This window comes from Passer domesticus, chromosome 14 (genome assembly GCF_036417665.1).
Source record: "Passer domesticus isolate bPasDom1 chromosome 14, bPasDom1.hap1, whole genome shotgun sequence".
In the NCBI taxonomy this organism is placed as follows: domain Eukaryota; kingdom Metazoa; phylum Chordata; class Aves; order Passeriformes; family Passeridae; genus Passer; species Passer domesticus.
In genome coordinates this window covers 18386239-18407105 of record NC_087487.1, presented here as the reverse complement: position 1 = coordinate 18407105, position 20867 = coordinate 18386239, and the positions used below count along the sequence as shown (strand labels likewise).

The 20867-nt window shown below is 43.3% G+C and overlaps 1 protein-coding gene across 7 annotated transcripts in view; it reads left to right on the top strand.

The window, feature by feature from the left end:
- MEGF11 (multiple EGF like domains 11) overlaps positions 1-20867 on the top strand; it is a 267348-nt gene that overhangs the window by 198432 nt on the left and 48049 nt on the right. For all 7 annotated transcript variants that reach the window (XR_010347592.1, XM_064388956.1, XM_064388959.1 and 4 more), the window contains 3 exons: positions 15901-16021; positions 17409-17572; positions 17977-18079. Coding sequence is in view for 6 of the 7 variants with exons in the window: in XM_064388956.1 (XP_064245026.1) it covers positions 15901-16021; positions 17409-17572; positions 17977-18079 (388 nt within the window). In the remaining variant the exon portion in view is untranslated. The remainder of the gene's footprint in view (positions 1-15900; positions 16022-17408; positions 17573-17976; positions 18080-20867) is intronic.

Sequence of the window (20867 nt, the reverse complement as noted above, 5' to 3'; positions counted from 1 at the left end):
TTGGTTCATTGAATTTTATTCCTGTAATTCAATAAACATGGTAGAGAAGGCCAGAGGATATGAATTAAATATGACAGGAGACCACAGGAATCCTGACCTGTGTCTCATAAGAAAATCTTGAAACCAACCCCCTGCACGTACCTATCAGCATTTTAGCTGCTGAAATCATTATAAATGCTATTTAGATACAAGTAACCTCACCCTCTCCATTGCACAGCTAATTGCAGCTTCCCTGAAAGCAGTGGCTATCTAGAGACCTCATCCCGTGCTATGCCTTTGTTTCTTTATGGATGCTTTGTTTTCTTCTTTTGAAAAATGGGTTTAACTTCAAATGCTTGCATTCTGTGTGTTGTGGCAAGGAGAGATGTAGTTAAAACATTTCTCAGCCCAAGACACTCCGAGAAAACTTTGAACACTTCTCTGTGGAATGTGTGGTCAGCTTGTACTTCGGCGGGCACTTAGGTCTATATTTCACATCCAGATGACAGAACTTATATTACTTTAAAGAGTTCATCTATTTATGCTGCTATTTTTTGAAGACCTGTCTGCTTTTATTGAACCCTGCGTGCTGGCAAGCAGAGCAAGCACTTCATCACCAAAATGAAAGAATCCATTCTGACATTTCTCTATTTCTTCACTATATTGGTAGATCCCACACAAGCCAATCACATGCTGCAAAGTATGAAAACTGCAGCAGTGGTGATCTCTTACTAGAAGAGTTTTCAGCTTTTGGAATGACTTTTGGATTCCCTAAAGCTTTCCAAGATTTATCCCAGTGCTGTGCATCTATGGGTATCTGCATCTTCTGTTTGCATTGTATCAAAATTGCATTTTTAAAGCACAATTAATGCCTTTCAAATATATCCATATAGAGGTGCTTATGTGTATGGAACTCTGGCTGGGCTCAGTGGGAATCTGGGCACTTAAGTACTGAGACACAGGCTTCATTTGGGTCTGTAAGTCCATAATTTTGTCTGGCATGCCTGAATTTCTCAACATGATGCTTTCTCTACCATAGGGGTACAAATTGTTCCCAGGGTTTACATCAGAGTAAAACTTTACAACCTACCTGCACATTGAGTAAAAGTCAGCCCCTGTAGCACACAATGAACAGCTCGAGCACTTAGTAAAAATAAGTATAAATTATAGTGCTGTAAAGCTATTCAAATGCACAGCAAATGCACACCAAATTTTGCAATGGATAATCTCTTGGTCAGTACAAACACCCACACACAGACTCAGACCAGTCTTAGCCTGCTCTGTGCCTACTCGCTGAGTAAAATGACCAATTTACTGTTCCATAGAATGAGAAGGACCATGATTATGGTCCTTTAGAGGTCATAAACACTTAGAGGTCCAGTCTGTTGAATATTCCAGCTCTAACAGGCTTCCTTCTGGCACACACCATATCTCTTGTTCCCTGAAAAAAGCATAGAGGAGAGAAAAAACAATCTTTATATTAAGAAAGTGGAAGCCTGTTCTCCTGTCCTACACCTTTAAAATTCTCTCTGTTGTCTAAAAGAAAAAAAAAAAAACAGAGTAAATACAGAGGAGCACCTTATCTTATCTTCAATTGAATTTTCCCTGAAGGACCCAAGTCCCAGGCAGGTCTGGAGAAACTGGAAGCATCATTGCCTGTAGGTGTTTTCTAAACACACAAGGTACAAATTTATCAGAGTATTCCCTCTCTTCTACATACTAACTTTCATCTTTATTCTAAATGTATCATTCTTCACCACTTCACAAGGAAGCAGGGGGAAAAATGGATGAGACTTCTTTGTGTTATAAGCCTGTGGTTCAGTAGTAAAATTATTTTATAAATTTCACAAAATTCTTACTATAAAAAATGGACGTAAGGCTGGAGATAGAGGATCTGGTTTGGGGGCTTTAACTCATTTAAATGATCCATTTCTCTTTGAGATAATTCCAAAAGTACTTCAGTAGAAGCTCATCGCAGAGCAACAGGGCACCTCATCAAAAGGTTTAAAAAGAAAAGACGAGGGGAAAAATCTTCAATAGAGCCTGTGTCCTTTTATCCTTGATTTACCGAGCATATCAGTTACCCCCCTTTGTTAAGAGCTCTTTTCATTTCTAGGTATAAAATAAATTCAACCATTTTATCAAGATGTTCTTGTTACCAGCCACCAGTATAAATTTTACTTGCTGTAGGTGGGGGAGAGGTTTCCTGGCACAGCAGTTGTCCAATTAACTGGAGTATCACAGGCAACAGGAATGGGTTGCAGGGTCTGGTTTCATGAATTACCCTGGTGCAGGGGGAAGATGCATTTTCTCCTCTCTGGTTTCCCATTTGTGTCCATGAGCCAACGTCTCAAACCCACAGAGAAGGGCGAGGAGCAGAGGCAGAGGTGACGAGGAGAGGCACCCTCACTGTGCAGGTGGGTCTGAGCATGGCCTGCAGCTGGCAGGGCATGAATTATTAATTGATAATGAAAGTAAAACAAGTTGTCTTGGAAGTTGTGGAGCTACAAGAGCCTTGTTTGCCACTGATTTCTATCCTCAGTCCCCTGGCCTCTCCTGCCCTGCTGCAGCATTGCTGTCAGGTCTCCTTTGATGCTTTACCTGGCCAAGAACACTCAGGTGGGCTCAGGGACCTCAGACTCACTTGATCCTCTGACTGCATTACTAGATTCAAAGTACCATGGATCTCATTCCCTAAAAAAGAGAAGGGTTTTGCCTGAGCAAAAGTTGAATATTAAGTCAAGACATAGAAGAAACTGATTTCAATTCTCCCAGCCTTTGAACTCTTTCATGGTTATTGGGTTTTTTTTCCTTTGTTTCATCTCAGTTATCCAAAAGTTCTTAGCAGAGCTAATTTTAAGAAGTTTGGGACTATCCCACTGTAGCCCTGACTAATTCCTCAGCTACCCTTGAAGTAAAGAGGCACAGACAGGGGAAAGACCAAGCCAGCCAGGACTGTCCTGGTGATCCCAGAAACAGCTCCAAAGGGAAAGTCCCTGCTCGGATACAGGGAGCAGTGAGATGCAGCCAAAGAGTCACCAAAGAAACCTGGCAGATTCAGAGTGCTCTGAGCAGTTTTGAGAGGCTCTTTTTGTGAAAGCCAGCAAGAAGGAAATGCAGTCTCTTTGATAACAGATATCACTGTCAGTTTTAGGTCTGGAGGTGATGTGAGAGGCAGAGATATGGGAAATTCAACTAAAGTAACCTTAAAAAATGGAAGATGTAGCTGTGCTGTGGGAAACCATGATGAAAGTAAAAAATTATATTCACCTGGTATTTAAAAAGTGAATAAAGATAAAAATCAGTCAGCCAGAACAACACAACCAGGCCCCCTACACTAACTATGGCTGCATGCCAGATCCCTCTTTCCTGGTTTTGGTCTCTGAGGAATGCACTCTCCTTTGAATTTGCATTTTCTTGGTATCTTCTAGATACAGATAAGTCTGAAAGCTCAGCTGATTGTTTTTTGAAGCTTACAAATTACTTCACAAGTAGATGCGGAACAAGAAGTGGATCTCAAGCAGGCAACAAAGCCTCTCTGTTCCATACAATCCAAGAGTGAGCTCGGAAAATGTTTTTCAAATGAAGCAACTGACATTTTCCCGTTGGACAGAAGTTTTCCTGTTATCTGGGCTGCAAGTTGGAAGGCCTGAGTTTGCAAACAGAAATCAAAACATCTCACACACAACGTTTTGGTACATTTTCCACATAAATAGAGCCGATCACAGATCATTTGCACTTACCAAGATTTTTGCACCGTCACAGAGCAGATGAAAACTGCCTCTGAATCACACCTTCCTGTCCCTTTTCACTGATGGCATTTGAATTTTCTTACCCACTTCTCAGCGCATACAAAAGAACATACTTTTGTGTATGCAATGGCTGTGCTTTGATTTTTTTGTAGTCCATTTGGGCTAATAACAGACTATAAAATTTTTCATCCCAAAACTATTCGGTGTGATCAGTACAGACTGAGAATGATCTTCCCTTGGCTGTGCAGTGCCCTGCATGGAATGACTTGGTCTCAGTCCAGCTCCCTATGGATCAGTGTGTACATCACAATCCCCATTTCTATCAGCAGCCACCAGCAAATTTGCTGGCACATTGAGCCTTTTTACCATTTTCCCTTCACAAACCATTGCTTCAGGTCAAGCCTGGTGACGTGGCTGTGTGATCCATCTCAAGGTCCCTTTAGGGCTTTTTCTGGGGACAAAGAGCACAGGTACTGAGAGCTTTTGGAGCAGCACCCCTCATGAGCACTGTGAGCCACCCAGCTTGTCCTGCACCTTTCCCAAATGGCAGGTGAAGTTGGAAACTCAGTCCAGCTGTGAGGTGACACTGCCACACGTCATTCAGGGAACAATGGACATCACCTCAGTGCAAGGGAGCTGGATGTGGGCTAAGCCAGGATTTCAGGAGCTACTCACAAATGTATTCTCCTGGCTCTGCTGAATTACAGGAGGACATAATCTCCATTCCAGTGCCAACAGGGAAGATCATTATGGGGAGGCCACCTGTGTATTCCAGGCATTCAGACCGAGCCGCTCCCCTATTGATTTTGATATCAGTGTTTTATATCAGTTTTATAGAGGTTTTCATATCAGTGCTGTCAGTCAGGCCTGGTGCTGTTATCCCCCCGAGCTTCTCTGGACCAATTAGGGATTTCTGCAGGAGCAGCAGTGCCTGCAGTGCCCTGTGCTCTGTCACAGCCTGCAGTGCCCTGTGCTCCCCAAAGCCTGCAGTGCCCTGTGCTCTCACAGCCTGCAGTGCCCCTGTCTGTGCTACCCAAAGCCAGCAGTGCCCTGTGCTCCCCAAAGCCTGCAGTGCCCCTGTCAGCACCCGGCTGCAAGGGCAGGAACAAAGGCTCTGCTCCTGCCTCAGGGCATTTGGTGGATGCTTTAGAGCCGGTGAACTGTTGTACCGCAGTGTTTAACAAGGTCACTGGATGCACAGGACACAGTGGCTCCCGCTCAGCTGTGCAAACTGCAGCCCTTTCTTTGAATTCAGTGGAACTTTTCAGAGCCTTTTATGAGCTATTCCATTTCATTTTTCTCTGCTCACTCTCTTGTCAATGCACAAGCTCCAGAAATTGTCTGTGACAGCTCAAATTCTGCTTTGCCAGCCCAAGTTCACCTGAACACAACTGCTGCCTTCGTGGGATTGTCCCAGGTACACAAGATGGGGGTTTGCCTCAGTGTCTGCCTCTCCTAATGAGGAGGTATTCACTCACACACAGAGTTTATAATTTGATAAGAACTCTGAGCAAGTCCCAGGTCTTCTCTTTCTTCTCGTATTTACTTTTACTGGGCTCTGCTGCAGTTTTATTTACCCGAATAACTCCAAAGTTTTCCTAAGTGGGTCCAAAGGAACCAACTTGGTACAGAAAGCCTGAAAGCCTCTGCCTTTGTTGCTAGTTGACATATTTCATGTGTTTTATCCTTAATTGGCAATGTGGCTGTGTCAAATTGCATTTCTCTTCCTGTAGCCTCATTCAGAGCCAGTGGAGCTCAATATTCTGCTCAGACTGAGTTATTTGATCTGAATTTTGCAGAGGGATGAACTGCTTGCCAATAGCAGTGCCTCCTTTCATCTATTAGGCTTCCAAATGTATATATCTTTATCCACACTATCTATGGTTCTGTGCATGAAAGTGTTGGTAGCTGTCTCTCCTGGTAGTTCAAATTGTAAACTGACTTCATTAAAACATCCTAAGGACAGGATTTAAATTATAGGTTAGTTTTGCATTTTATTTCTGTGCAACTGTACTGCCAAAGACTTTGTCTTTCACAATCAAACATGTATAAATGAAAAATCCTAATTTTGTTTTCTTATGCCAAAGAGCAAATGAAATTTTACCAGATCTCAAACTCTTTTGCCATAGGGTTTTGATTTAGGAATATCTGTGAGAGTTTGAAGGGGATCTCTCTTATCTGACTGTGTGTGGTAACCTGGTTGTTTACCAGCTTTTCAGAATTGCATCAAACACCCATTAGCTTAGACCTGACATCTTTTCCTTTTTAGATGCTGGTTTTTGTCCTTGATAATCTCAGCTGTGGATCCTGCAGCTCAGCACCAAGGTCCACCAGAGCTGTTGGCAGCATCAGCCCTGTTCCTTTGTGTTTTCCATCCACATTGCTACTTCCATGGCTCCAGTGCTCATAGCAAGGGGCCAGAGGAGAATTCCTGCTGTTTCCAGCACTTTTAACTCCTCCTGGACTCAGTCCTTTGGGGTGTGGACACGACATCAGGTGTGCACTGATGGACTGGTTTAAAGCTGTGCTTGGACATTGTCCTTAATTGCACAATACAGCTGTGGAAGAAGTCTAAAAGAAAGTTTGCAAATAATGCAAAAATATGGGGATTGTCAAGGCAGTAGCAAATCTGGGGAAAGATTCCTGTTCCTGAATGACTGGATATGTTGAAATTCAGTACTTAACAATGTGGAGTAATAGATGGTAGGAAGATAATGTTAAGTAAATACACAAAAAATGAGTTCTAATTTAATTCCTGCTATTCAGGGAAAGAGATCAGGCAGTCACTGTGGGTAGTTTTCTGAAAAACTCAACCCCTCAATGAGCCTGAAAAACTGAAACTAATCCAGAGTACCTGACAGAATAGTTAGAATGATCAGGATGAGAATAAAACAGGATGGAAAAGCCATTTTTTTGGTATTGTGTAAATCCATAGTATATCCAAGTCTCAAATTACTGCACACAGCTCGGCTGATTCCTGCTTACAAAGGATAGAATGGAAATGGTGACAAAGATCATCTTTTATATGGAACGATTTCTATAGAGAGTCACTCGATGAGCGGGAACTCGGCTCCGAAAACAGATGGCTGAGGAGGGACATGATAGAGATCTGTGGAACTGGGGATGGTGCACAGAACATGAACAAGGAATGGTTATTTACTATTTCTAATAACCCAGGAACGAGGGCCAACCAATTAAATGATTGCACAGCAGGTTAAAAACAAAGAGAGTGCTTTTCACAGAATGCGTAATTAAGTTGTGAAATGGCTCCCATAAAATGGGAATAACAGTGGGATGATTTTGCTTAGAGAAGGGGTCACTGAGGGTAGGGATGTGAGAGGTCTCTCACTCCATGGGGGAAGGGGAAGAGGGAATGCATTCTTGCTACTTATCACAGCATAAGAAGTTTCCCAATTAAAAATCAGGCAGTGGGTTTGAAGCAAGCAGATAAAGATGTTTCTTCTCCTTTGTATTTATAATTAAACTGTGGATCTTCTTGCCAGAAAACATCATAGAGGCTGAAGGTATAAATGATGCCTTTTATTTCCTGTTTTAGCTGATGTCCTTTTTGCAGAACTGTTCAGACTTGACAGCCAGAACCCACATTTATTACTGCAAAAAAGTCAGGAGGCCACAGCTGTTTTACAAGGTGGATCTTGGACTGTGACACTCAGGCTGTGTGGATAGACCAGAAACCATCTCAAATTTCCAGGCAAAAGTATTTCCATTAAATAGCTGGGGCAGAATTGACAGGCAGCTCTGGGCTCCCACTTTGAAGGTCACTGTCTGGCACTGAAATGCTAATCTGTACTTCCAAAAGGCTCCTGATAGCCACTGATCTGCTCTGCCCAAATCTGGGGAAGGAAACGATGGAACTGCACACAACGTGTCAAAATCTTTCCTTTGCCACAGTGGTAACCCCAATTTTGATGCATTATTTTAAAAAGGCCAAAAACTCAGGGTTTTTTTATTCTTTACCAGGTTTGGAATTTTGACATTTAGCCACCTTCCATCCCCAGTTTGGACACGAGTAGCTTGTTGGGCACATCATGGAGATGTTCCAGAGATGTGCTTCTCAGGGATGCAAATAATTCTCACTAACTTGAAATAATGCACAGGATGACTGGGCCATTTTACCTTTGAGGATATTTAATTGTGATCAGGACATATGTTTCGGAGCATTTTAAAACAGCAGCTGATCAAAGCTGGTTATAGTGAGAGCAATGATCCCCACACATGTTTGACTCTTTACAGCTTCCCCAGAGTTAAGTTTAAAATATTCTGAGAGTTTGCTCCCTGCCTCGCCTGAATAAATCTGCAGTGGCCTTATTCCAGGTTTAAATTCCAGGTTTAAATTGCTTTAACTAGAGAAGACCTGGCTTCCCAGCTGACCCCACACTGGGCACGAGAAATCCCTCTGGTACAGACATGATTTACCTGCCTTGATAATCTACCTGGTTTACCCAGTCTAAATCCAATTCCCTGAGTTTGGAGAGGTCCCTCCTGGATAAATGTGTTTTGTGATATTCTATTAGGTGAAAAGTGCTGACTGCATAAAAAAATATTCTTGTTCAGAGGTTGATGATCATCTTTTGTACTCTCCACACTACTTTCCTTCTGAATACATTTAATTATATGATGCTGTATTCATTGCCTTGCTGACACTAAAGGGCTCTGCAGTTAAGCCTAAATACTAAACCAGGCAGATATTCAAGTGTTGTAAAGTCAGTCTAGATTTTTTTTTGCCAGCAAGTGCTGCCCTGATTTACGGGAAGAGGGAGGGAGGGTGGGATTTCTTGCCTGCTTTCTTTATTGAATTCTCTTTCCTTTTTTTAATAACCATGTTTAGGTAACTGGTGCTGTAGGAATGGATTTTTTAAATTGCAGATAACTGACTGGTATTGGGCATAGTTTTAGTGCAAACTAGAAAACTGTTCCCTGGTGGTGAGGGGGATTATAATGCTTGCTGACAGAAATCCAGCTCAGGTTTGCTGGCTTTTAGTATGCAAAATCCAATTTTTTTAATGAAGGTTTTATTTGTGTTTGTTTTCACTGGATTTCATGGAGGGGAAAAAACCCTCCCAAAGCCAGGATTTGCTGCTTTTATTCATCAGTTTTATTGTGCCAGGGCATTGTTCCTTTTGGCTGCATGGAGCACGTTGGAGCCAAGCTGCTGGAGGGCAGGAGAGTGGTGAGAGTCTGTGCACCCTCCACTGGAGAAGATGAACTTCCAGTGGACTCCCAGTGTGAGAGGACCCTGAGCCAACAGGCAGTGCCTTACTCCTGAGATGCACAAATCCTTGCATCCTCCACAAAAAAAATCCCTCAAACCTGGGATTTGCTGGGCTGGGAACCATGAGCCCTGTCCAGTTAATTCCAGTTTTCCACATGCAGGGTGTCCAGACTGGGGGACTGCACAAGTTCTCCCATTTTGATAGGTTTAAATTATCCCCCAGGCAGCCAAATCCTATGCAAAGGCTCTCCCAAACTGTGGCTGTGACAAATGATTCCCAAGGTGCCTGGGCAATGGGTTGGGAAAGGTCCCTTCTGGGAGGATGGATGGATGGATAATTGTTGCTCTGAAACCCTTTGTAGGCCAGGGACCATAGGGTTTTGGTTTTTTGGTTTGTTGGGTTTTTTTGGTTGTTTTTTTTTGTTTTTTTTTTTAAGTAGCAATTACCCAGATATACTGTTAATGCATCTCATATCAATTTTGGGGCTGTGCAGTGGGAAACAGAACAACCCAGACAGGCAGTGAGAGGTTCTGGGGACTGAGAGGCCAGAAATGAGAACAAATGGTCCTGGCTCTTCTGTGGCCTTAATGAGGGAGTAATGTGAGTTATGCCTGTAACAGGCCACAGCAAATATATTTGGGTTTATGAGAAAGGAATCCATGAAATTTAACCACATTTTGTACAGTTTGGAAAATAACAACTACAGTTACTTTGTGGGACTTTTACTCCCCTCTCACTCAGAGCTCAGAGCTTTGCTAGCAAAGACTATGATCAGTAAAGTAAAATTAAATTGTATCTAATAAAGTACTGTATGTACTTAAAATTGACATTATTTATAATATTTTGCTTACCTTCTCTTTATAACAAATGAAGTTTCCATTTTGTTTGTGTGCATGTTCTGCTGAATACTTCTGATCCGTCATCAAATTCAAGAATTAGTATCAGGCTGAGTAATTCTGGGCTTGGCATTTACTGTGAAATTTACTGTGTGAATTAGCATATTAGCACAAATTCAGAGGTGACATAAAATGCTGACATCCATTTGTAAAGGTTTGTAAATCCCTGTAAGGTTATAGGAAGCAAAGGGGAAGTTCTGCTCATTCCCAAAGGGATCTGTGCTTGGCATCTCCGTGTTTTGCTGAGAGAACTGCAGTGTCACCGGGGTGCAGACTGGGGAAAGCTTTACAGATGGCTCTTGGAGGGGTTGATGATTTCATGAAAGACTCTGGCATTCAAGCTGCCAATGGTTCTGTCTTTGGATGAGTCATGAGCTGTAAAGTCACTTTTTTAAGGGTAGGAAAACTCTTTCCCATCCTTTCTGCCTTCCCCTGTCTTTCCCATGAAAAGGGCACAGGGAAAAGGAGGCTGAATAAGATCACTGGTGGTTTCATTTTGTCCTTTTAGATGTGCATCAAACCCCAGCACAGCTCCATCACATCCCCTTACAAGGTGGGCAAAGGAACTTTTGTCAGTGCTCAGTCACAGCAATCACCTGCACACGGAACACTTGGCACAGGAGCCTTCCCCAAGGTTTTACTGCATTTTTTCATTAGCACCAATAATAGCCTCTGCAGGGAGTAATTAGTAACACCCAGAGGGGAAAGGAATTCTGCCAGAGGACATCATTATGTCTGGAAAACTAAAGATGCTGTGTAGTAAGGTCATGAATAAATTGTTTGAGTCCAGGGTGGAGGACAAGCCCGGTGGAAGTACAAAGTTTCCCCCTGCTGCTGATGAAGAGCACGGTAATTTCCACTGAACACCATTAAGGAAATTAGTTTGTTCTGACAGTTTGTGTTGCTGGATACCATATGTTTACCTTGAGGGAATGTTTGTGGAGAACCACTTTGGGTTAATTGTAAATGTCACAATTAAATAAGTAAATATAGAGGAGTGTATCTGTGATGTGCATCAGTGCACAGACACCATGTCCCAGCACACCGGTGTCCCACGTGCTGTGTGTACACAGAAATATACATTTGTAGGTGCTAAATCCATACTGATCAGCTTATCTGGACACACAGGCCTCAGGTACAAACAGCAGCAGCACTTGGCCTCCCTGATCTGTGGATCAGCACACACAGGAGCCTCTGCACCGTGCCCTCCTTTCCACTCAGTGCTCTGGGCACCGAGCGTGGAGCATCCCTGGGCTGGTGCCAGGGGCTGCACCTCTGATCCACCTGCCCAGCCTGGCGAGGGAGGGATCAGATGGGGTGTTAGAAATCTCTGATTAGCAGGAGTCCCTCTGCAGATTACCAAAGGTTCCAATATTTTGCCTTTCAGTGCTGTCAGTCGCCCCCAGTAACCTGTGGGAGTTGAGGAATTTCAGCACCTGGCAGGTTAAACCTGCAGAGCAAAGCTGTCACCAGGTCTTTGTCATGCAAACTTGAGGCCAGGTTCAATAACATCCTGTTCCTCTTCTGCATTGCGGAAGCCTTGAAAATTGATTTTCTGTTTTGCCACTGAGTTCAGTGGAACCAGACTTCAGCCCTCCAAGGGAATTGTATTCCTGTACATTGTAGCTACTTCTGAAATCCTTAATTTCACATCCTTAAATAGCAAACTTTGTGACAGACCGGGTGTGGGTGCAAACTTTGCTGGATGTTGTTGACCAATGCTAGGTTATTAATTCTCTTTATGTTCTGGAATACCCTTTTTTTTTTTTCCCTTTCAAAATGCATTTCTCAGACTTGAAGTCCTAATCCAAAATGCACAGGAATAAATACAAATTTGTGTATTGATCACCAGAAAAGGATTTTTAAGGGAGTTGATCACTGCTTATAGCAGGAATGCATTTTTAAAAGAAACAAGAAATGTAACCTGTTAGGGTAACATTAATCCGGGGAAAATACTTTCTGAAGCAGCCAGAGCTTGTTAACATAGCCAACACCTAAGGCAGCAATGTGTCTTTAAGCTCTACTAATATTGAACAATAATAATTTTGGTGGAGGAAAATCTTCCCCTCTCCCTGAACAGAAACAAGACAGATCATTGACTGCCATCTAGAAAGATGGATGCTGTGGCCCTCGGAGTCCATTAATATTTGATGCTGATGGATGTGAGCTGGCAGCCTGAGTTATTAATGGAGTTTGGTTCCTTGGACCTCACCCTCAATCCATGGGGGAGAATTAACCATAACAAGAACTGGATGCCCAAAGCTCTCGGGGTGCTGGGAAGGGCTCTCAGTCCAGCAAAAATGCGAGTTTCTGAAGTGTTTATAGGCATGGAAAGTCATAGGTGGGTCTGCTGAGGTCACTGCCACCATCCATTCTGATTTCAAGGGGACTTTTAGGGTCCCAGGAATTGTAGCTTCCCTCCTCTATCTTTGCCATGTTGGGGTGCTCCCCTCAGGCCTGCATTTCAAACAAGAAGAGGCTCAGTGGTAATTTCTGAGCAGGAGTGAAGTGTGGGACACCCTGTCCTTGGTGGCACTGAGGTGGCCTCTCCCAGGCTGGGGTGATGTAGAGCAGAGAGCAGGAATTTGCTGCTCCACACAGAACAGGGCATTTCCCACACCCCACATTCCCTAAAGAATTTTTCCATTGTTTATGTTAAAGTCAGATTTGACCCCTGAAATTCGAAATAACCCAGTGGATAGATTTGGGGGGATATTTTGATAAACTGGCACTTCTAAGTGAAAATATTGAAAATTAAGCACCTCTGAAAGTTTATGATGTCCATATGGGTCATTCTGATTTGGAACATAGAGATGGAAAATACCAGGTTATTTATAGCTCAATTTCCTAAAATAGCTTTAACATTTCCAGGGGTATATGTTTGATTGAATTAGCTACTCCTTCCTAGCATGGATACCACATCCAGGCATTGCACTATCCTCATTAACCTCCCAATCTTAATAGAAAAAAAAAAAAAGAATAATCAACATAAGGAGCACAGCTGTTGATTAATTTTGCTAAATAGGATAGAAATATAAAGTACCATATTGCAAGAGTGAAGATTCAACACACACAATTTGAAATCAGTTTATTAGAATATATAACTCATTAACAGCTGGATGCATACACTGCAGCATTATCCACTCGGGCAGGTGGTGAGAGGGAGGTGGAATTTACATATCTTTAACAGTACCTGAATGCATTTCATTTCAGAGGTCATTCTCCCAAATCAAGTTCAAAATGTTAATAACAAGGTGTGCATTTATAATTAATAAAATCTTAGAGCCAGTGCTATAGTTCAAGTGCATTTTCCTCTTATGTAATTAAGAAGTTAAGTGTATTTGGCAGTTGTCACTCAGAGAGCTCTGAAGGTCTCACTTGTCAAACCTGGGGATAGAAATCTCATTAAACCAGGTATTTTTTTTCAGTTAAGGTTTGTTTGCAAAGTACGTGAGTGGATAGTGGGCAGCTAGAATGCCCAGATCTGTCAGTCCATAAAGCCAAGCACATTAAAGCAAATGCCAACACTCAAAGGCTTGGAATAAACAGCCTGATGGTCACCTTGTGAGAATCACAGAATATTTAAGGTTGGAGAAGGCCTCAAAGATCACCAAGTCCAACCATCAACCAGCACCACCACTGTGTTCACCACTAAATCATGTCCTCAAGTGACACATCCAAATGTTTGTAAAGATTTCAGGAAAGGTGATTCCACCACTTCCCTGGGCAGCCTATTCCAATGCTGGACAGCTCCTCCTGTGAAGAAATTTTCCCTAATATCCATTCTAAACCTCCCCTGGTGCAACTTGAGGCCATTTCCTCACCTGATTATCCTGTCACTTGTTACCTGAGAGAAGAGACTGACAACCCTTTTTCAGGGAGTTGTATCCCTTTTCTTTGGGATAATCCAAAGTGATTACAGAAAACCAGTGAATGCAGTCCAGTTGTGCCTGGCAGAGAGCACTGTCCCCAGCACTCTGTGGTCACAGAACATCAGCTGAGACACTGGGAATCCTCCTGCTGCCTCCAGCCCTGGCCCAGATGGTGTTTCAGAGGTGTCAGGATGCGGGAATGTGGTTTTGGGGTGATTGATGGTTGGACTGGATGATCTTCACTCTCTCCTAACCCTGATGATTCTGTGGTTCTGTGGTTAGTGAATGTGACTCCCCATGGGGTATTTTAACTCCACATCACACTGCTCCCCTTTCCTTTTCAAAGGAATTTTCTTTTCCTTCTGGATCACTAGTTCAAATCCAGATAAGGTCAGTTGTCATAGAAATTATTAGCAGTACCAGCAGTTCTGTGTAGTACATGAAATGAGTTGGGAGTTTCGTTCACACAGGATAAGGGTTCCTAAGTGGCACTAATTGGCTGTCTAATTGTCACACACAGGAGAAAGGCAGAGGATTGATTAGGCGTGGAGACTGAATGCCCCTCTGCCAGCCCGGGTTCCTGGAGCTCATTCCATAGGCATGCTGGCAGGGTAATGAGGGGCAGCCTGCTTTGGATTTGCTGCCTGTCAAGGCAGCATCTTTTCCTGCCAGGCCTTTGCAGGGGCACTTGTTTTACTCCACCAAGGTCAAAGATAGCATCTTTTACAAACAGTGCTTTCACTCAAAAATCAGAAGCTTTCAGGATGTACTTGTGAGCAGTTAACTGCTTCCTTTCCTTCCTCCTGAAACAAAGTTTTCCTAAAAGATAGGAAATAAAATAGGATGAGTCACAGTGGTGTGAGGCAGAACTGCTCCAGCAAAGCAGATGGGGGTTTCTGGTGCTCAGAAATCTGTTCATATTTCCTTGTGCTGTCTGGGTGTCTGCTGTGTGATATACAGGCTCCTGGAGGTACTTGTCACAGCATAGGGAAGCTGACACGGTGCACATTTCACTCCTGATAAATGAATCCTCTAATCTAACAGTGAATCCTCTCTCCTGCAAAAATACATTTTGACCAATATCTTTTCCCCTGAGCTATGGCACAGGTCACACCATGCAATGCAGTTACTTTTTAACTTGTAGTAGGTTCACTTTCCCTGGCATAGAACTAAATTATTTAAGTTTGACTCACTGAAGTAGTAAATTTAGGAGCTAATTTGCAATGTGAAAGTCAGGATTACACACAGAGGAAAAGGAAGCCAAAATACCTTGTATATGTTAATATGTAGACCCAGCTGTGGGACTCAGTAAGTTTACTAAGGCTTAAACCTCAATTAGTGAGGTTAGACCACAATTGCTTTAAACCTTATTGTGCTCACATTTTAATTCCCTTGTTGTATCAGATGAACAGTATTAGTAAGAACTGTGTCTATCCTTTCGACCACACAAGCTGATCAGTGCATGCAGCACACCAGAATGCAGTGTTACAGCATTCTATATTTCTGTAAATTATAAGTATTTATTCTCCTTTCCTTCCCTTTGCCCATACCTAGAACAGAAATAGGACAGAAACCACATTTCTGTGTTCTGCTGTGTGCCTCGTCTCTCTGACACACACATCACTCCTGGTCTGCCTTCTTCCTAAAGTCACAATCTCATGCAAATTAATTGAAAACAAACGCAGGTACCAGCTACGCATCAAAAAGGTCTGATGCACCTGCCATGTCGTTTTCCTCTCTGCCAACCTGTGGAAGACGAGCACGTACGAGATCCTTTAGGTTTTTAACAACCCTATTCTTAGAATATATTTTCCAAGAACCGCAGAGCAATCTCTGCACGGTTTCAGACTGTATATTTTGTGATTAGTGCTTCGTAAGTGATGTTTTGCTTAATGATCTAACATCTGCTCTAGGAGGTTTGTTTTTGTAACTTCCCCACCTCCTGCTGAATGAATGCCAGAAACTTGTCCCTTTCCTCCAAGTCAATCAAAGCACTAATTGCATCATAATCATGGGAAGCAGCGGTGACTGCTCAAGTGCTGAAGACTCAGCAATCAACTCACAACACTCTGCTCACTGTTCAGAGAGAGAAAGCTTCCCTGTGCCGAGCTGGGAGTTTCCTGCATGCCGGATTCCTTCAGCTGACTCTGACTTTTCTGGGTTGCAGGGAGATGACTGCACCACTCCCTGCATGGCAGGGACCTACGGAACCAACTGCTCGTCGGTCTGTAACTGCAAGAACAATGGCACTTGTTCCCCTGTGGATGGGCTGTGCTACTGCAAAGAAGGTAAACAAAATTCACATTTAACAGGTCTCTGCCATCAATGCCTGTCCTCTGTGAAAGTGGCACAGCTGTGCAGTCAGGAGCTTCACTGTTTTCTTGTCCTCCCATGTATCCCTGCTTAACAGGGGCTGGACTGCAAGCCAGGGGCCAGACTTCTCTGCTCTGCTGCAGAAACCTGTCACAGAACTGAGTGTGAGGGCAGAAACACTGCTCATCTCTAGGGGAAATGCAGAACAATCCTCTGGCTGCTGGGTTTTTAGGCCTTTGCTGCTCTTTTCTCCCAGATTCCAAAGCCACTGGGCACAGGAGTGGGGGCAGCTTACTGCCTGTGTGCCCTGTAGCCCCTGGCACTGGGCTGTGCCTGGCCTTGGTCATCCCCACCAGCCTTGACCTGACTCCTGCCTGCCCATCTCCACCTTGGGCTGGTCTCGTTCCTGGTGTCCTGGGCTCCTGGATCTCTGCCCTTGCTGCCATCCTCAGCTGCTCATTATCCTGTCCCTGGCATGGTGACACCCCAGCCTTGTGCCAGTGTCCTCTGTCTCCTGAGCTAGCACAGGGTTCAGGATGTGGCTCTCATTTATTTGGGGAAATAAGAAGTCTTGCCTGCTCCAAGGTGACTGACATATTTTCTTCCCACATGTGTCCATAATTCCCTCCTGGACGTGGTGGTGAGCACATCCCATGGATCCAGTAACCACCTGAGAATTCCTCCACTTCATGGAACAATGGCTCTTCTGTTCCCCCAAAATCCCAACATGAGCTACACCTGTATGACATACATAAGCCCTAAAACAGAAGTGAGGCAAATAACATAAAATCTGGCATTTCAAACGTGAATTAATGGATCACTGAAGAACCCCATTTAATGAGGGTGTATAAACCATGAGTTACTGCTCAACTCCATGACACAGAGCTGCAGTGTAATGAAAGTCATTGTGCTCCTGGTACTTAAGATTTGAGCCTTAATGGCTAGAAATTATGGCATTGGTCTTTTTTTAGGTGTAGTAGCTGCTTTAGATTAAATAGCACTCTCAAAAAAATAGAAAAAAAAAAGAGGTAAGAAACAGGCAGCATCACATGAAAAGTTCTTGCAGTCATGTAGGTCAGAAGGTCTCCAGGCTGACAGACAAGGACTGCCCAGCAGATCCCAGAAAGGCATCACACACCTAAATCTGGTTACAGCCAAGGCTGTGACACCTCCATCTGTGTGTAGAGATGCTGGGAGATGGAGCTGCAAAGTCACAATGAAAGGGTCAGTCTTTGACCCCAAGTTAGTTTTCATTTACACCAAGAAACTGCTCCTAGAAACAAAGAGCTGCAGCTTGCCAGCTGCCTGTCTTGCTGTTTTCATGAAAACATCCCAGATGCTGTCTCTCTCCCGTTTCCTTAGGGTGGCAAGGAGTGGATTGCTCTATTCCCTGTTCAAGTGGAAGCTGGGGTCTGAACTGTAACCAGACGTGTTCCTGCAGCAATGGAGCGTCCTGCAGGCCAGCTGATGGCTTCTGCCTCTGCTCCCCAGGATGGCAGGGGGAGTTCTGTGACCAGCCTTGTCCTGTGAGTGCAAATAACAATTTGGGGTGGTCTTCCACCACCTTAAATCACAGTCCCCATAGCTCTGCTGAACAGAGAGCAGGGGAGGATCTCAATTTGTCTGTGATGTCTGAGGAAATCAAGTGTAAAGAACAGATTGGGGTTCTAGCAGTCAACTGGATGTATTATACTTTGCATTGTATTTTATCAGAGCTATTGCTGTGTTATCTGCAGTTTCTTGAATGTCATTTTTTAAAGTGATTCCTCATTTGGTTCTGTATAGAAACATTAGGCACTGAGTTTCTGTCTTCTCTGTATGTTAATTTAAAAAATGCAACTCAGCATTAAGAGGGACATGATAGATGATTTTGCACATTTCAGAACAAAAAGCTGATCAGTGAGAGGCTTTTTTATCTCTGTTCTTGAAGGATGGAACATATGGCCTTAATTGCAGTGAGCGTTGTGACTGCAACCACGCGGATGGGTGTGACCCTGTCACCGGCTACTGCTGCTGCCTGGCAGGCTGGACAGGTAAAACCAGCAATTCCTTTGGAAACCCTGGGTCATTTTGGGGTTTGGGGGGTTTGTTTTGCTTTGCTGTTGCATCAGTTATAGCCCTGGACTTGTGACTGCAAATTTCTAAATAATAGATTGAGACAAGATCAGCTGAACTTGTCCATATTTAAATCACTCGTGATGGTGACAATAATTGGCATTCATTCAATTTGTATTCAGATGAGTTGAAGATGGCTCCAAACCTGCAGCCAGATGTTAGCCTTCTGTAAAAGCATCCTCAGGAGGGATGCAGATCATTCATAATCCTGCAGAGTTTTTCTCCTTGAACTGCCCTTTCCAAAGGGGTGCAGTTGTGGGATGGTGAATCCCAGGACCATCAGACCTGGGATGCAGACAGGGCATTTCTGATGAGTCATTACAGCTGCTCCAACATACAAAACTCTGAATTTCCCCATTTTCCAATGGTTCTTGTCACAGGGTAGTTGCAGAGAGCAGATTAATGCTGGTTTGACAGAGCTGTTGTGATTACACAGCAACAGAGAGGAATATTCAGTGAAGTTGGAGAGTCCAGGCTGGAGTTCTCAGCACAATTAGACCTGCACTTGACTCCACACTGATGCTCCCTTTCCAGCTTTTGACAGCAGTAGGGGGCAAGTTATTGACCCAACCATTTCACACTTTGCTGCCTAAAATCCTGGTTAATCTCTCTCTGCTCTCTGTTGAGGCCCTGGGTGGAAATAAAGTTATGTTCCATATACTGCAGAACCACTGACAGTCAAAATGCATTTATATTAACAGCAAGTCATTTGGAAAATTTAATTGTTTTTCAAACAAGTATATATTGGAAGGATGCATGGAGCAAGGCAGGCTGATCAGGCAGCCAGCATTTAGGATAGTGTCACCTTTCCCATTGATTTATGCTTTAAACCAACACAAGCCTTATGTTTCTGATGGACAGGACATCCCACAGCAGCCCAGCTCCCAGGAGCATGAAGCAAAAGCAATGAAATTATGCCTAAAACATACAATGGAAATTATCTTTAAAGAATTGACTAAAAGTAAAAATACTAAGTTTTGCATGTTGTGTACAACAGAGCTACTTTTCTAAGATACTGGGCATGTAACCCTGAAAAGGATATTTTTCCCCCAAGAAAATCCATTTTATAAGCTCACTTGCATCCCCTCCTTCATTCTCTTGCCTTCCTCACTGGCTGGGCAGCATTTATCTTTCTCTGAACCTCCTTGCCATCAATGTATCCATCTATCATGCTTTAAAACTCTACTGTTCATTATTGATGATCAGCAGAGAAACAGCTGGCAGATTTTCCTGTAGTCACTATGAGCTTCTTCAAGGGAAAAAATGGCTTTTAAAATTAGAGTAATTTGAAGAGAGATTCTTATATATACCTACTCTAAAAGTTTATTACACATCTTCTGGATGTAGCGTTCCAGAGGAAACTGCAGGGACTGACCTTTGCAGGCACTGCAGACTGAAGGTGTGGCTTTTCCTCAAAGGCATTTGCAGCAAATACTTTGTGCTTACTCCCATGCACATCTGTAAATGGACATCAAATGCAGATACTAATTAACTAAAGGTAAGAATAATTTCTGATGTCCTTCTTTTAATTTCCATATTGAGCAAGGTAAGTGTATCAACTTGGAGGGGGTTTGCTGCAGCCTAAACACTTTATCCATCAGTGTATCCATTCTGCAGTTCTGGAATTCTCTTCAGGATCACATTTGAGGGAGGAAAATATTATATCCATATTTGAGACCAGGTTGGAGTTGAAATGGTGACAGGGCTCTGTAAGGTGGAAATGTTTATGATAGACAGAACCAACACATGTTTTGTCAATTCTGTTCCAATGTTTTTTCCACTTGGCTTGGCACCAGACACAAGGATAAATTCTGCTCCTACCAGTTTGAAAGTATGTCATTTAAGAAACTCTTCAGCTAGATAATTATATTTTCATATTAAGGAGTATGGCATCAGTGAAAGATTAATCTTATCTGCAGTTGTTGTGAACTGGGCCGTGATGTGTATTGCGGTGCATTTTATTAATATGAGGTGATAAATAATTCAGGCTGAAATTTTTGCTTTCTGATTTTGGTACTAATTAGGCATGGCCTGAAAAATATCAGAAAAGTTCAGGATCATGGAACTTCTGAGGGTTCTCCTGCCCACTCACACCAAACAGAGAATTCATGTGGCTTTCTGATCCTAATAGCCACAAAACTTCATCTGAAACAGCATATTCTGTATGTTCATCCCAGACGTGGGACTCCCTCTTGATGTCTGTGTTTTATGTAAAGATCAAGGGGAAGATTGAACCCATTTTCTTTAAAGTGGTTTCAAGATGTTACTGATATAAACCTTCAGGGACTGATAGATGGTAAAAGCATGGAGGAGGACTGGCAAAAGAAGGAAAAAGTCATGTCCAGAGTAGCATACAATGTAAAGTAATAGCACTCTACCATCCTTTTATTATGTCCTGACTGCCACCCAAGACTATTATTCAGGACAATGACCTTCTGTGGATACCAGCTGGGGGAAGGTAATTTTCAGGAGCTGAGTGTCCCTGGCAGATGGGAAGAAGATGAAGAGATCCCCACGTCTCAAGCAGGAGATCACAAAGCTGTGCAAACCAGCTGGGTGCATAAATAAGCACAGAGGCAGCAAGCTGCTCCAGCCATGCTCATCCCCTCCCTGTCAGCCCCGTGGGGAATTGCAGCCAGAGGCTGGATCAGCTCTGGGCATGCTTGTACCTGATGTCACTGCTGCCAGTCACCAGCCAAGTGGCAC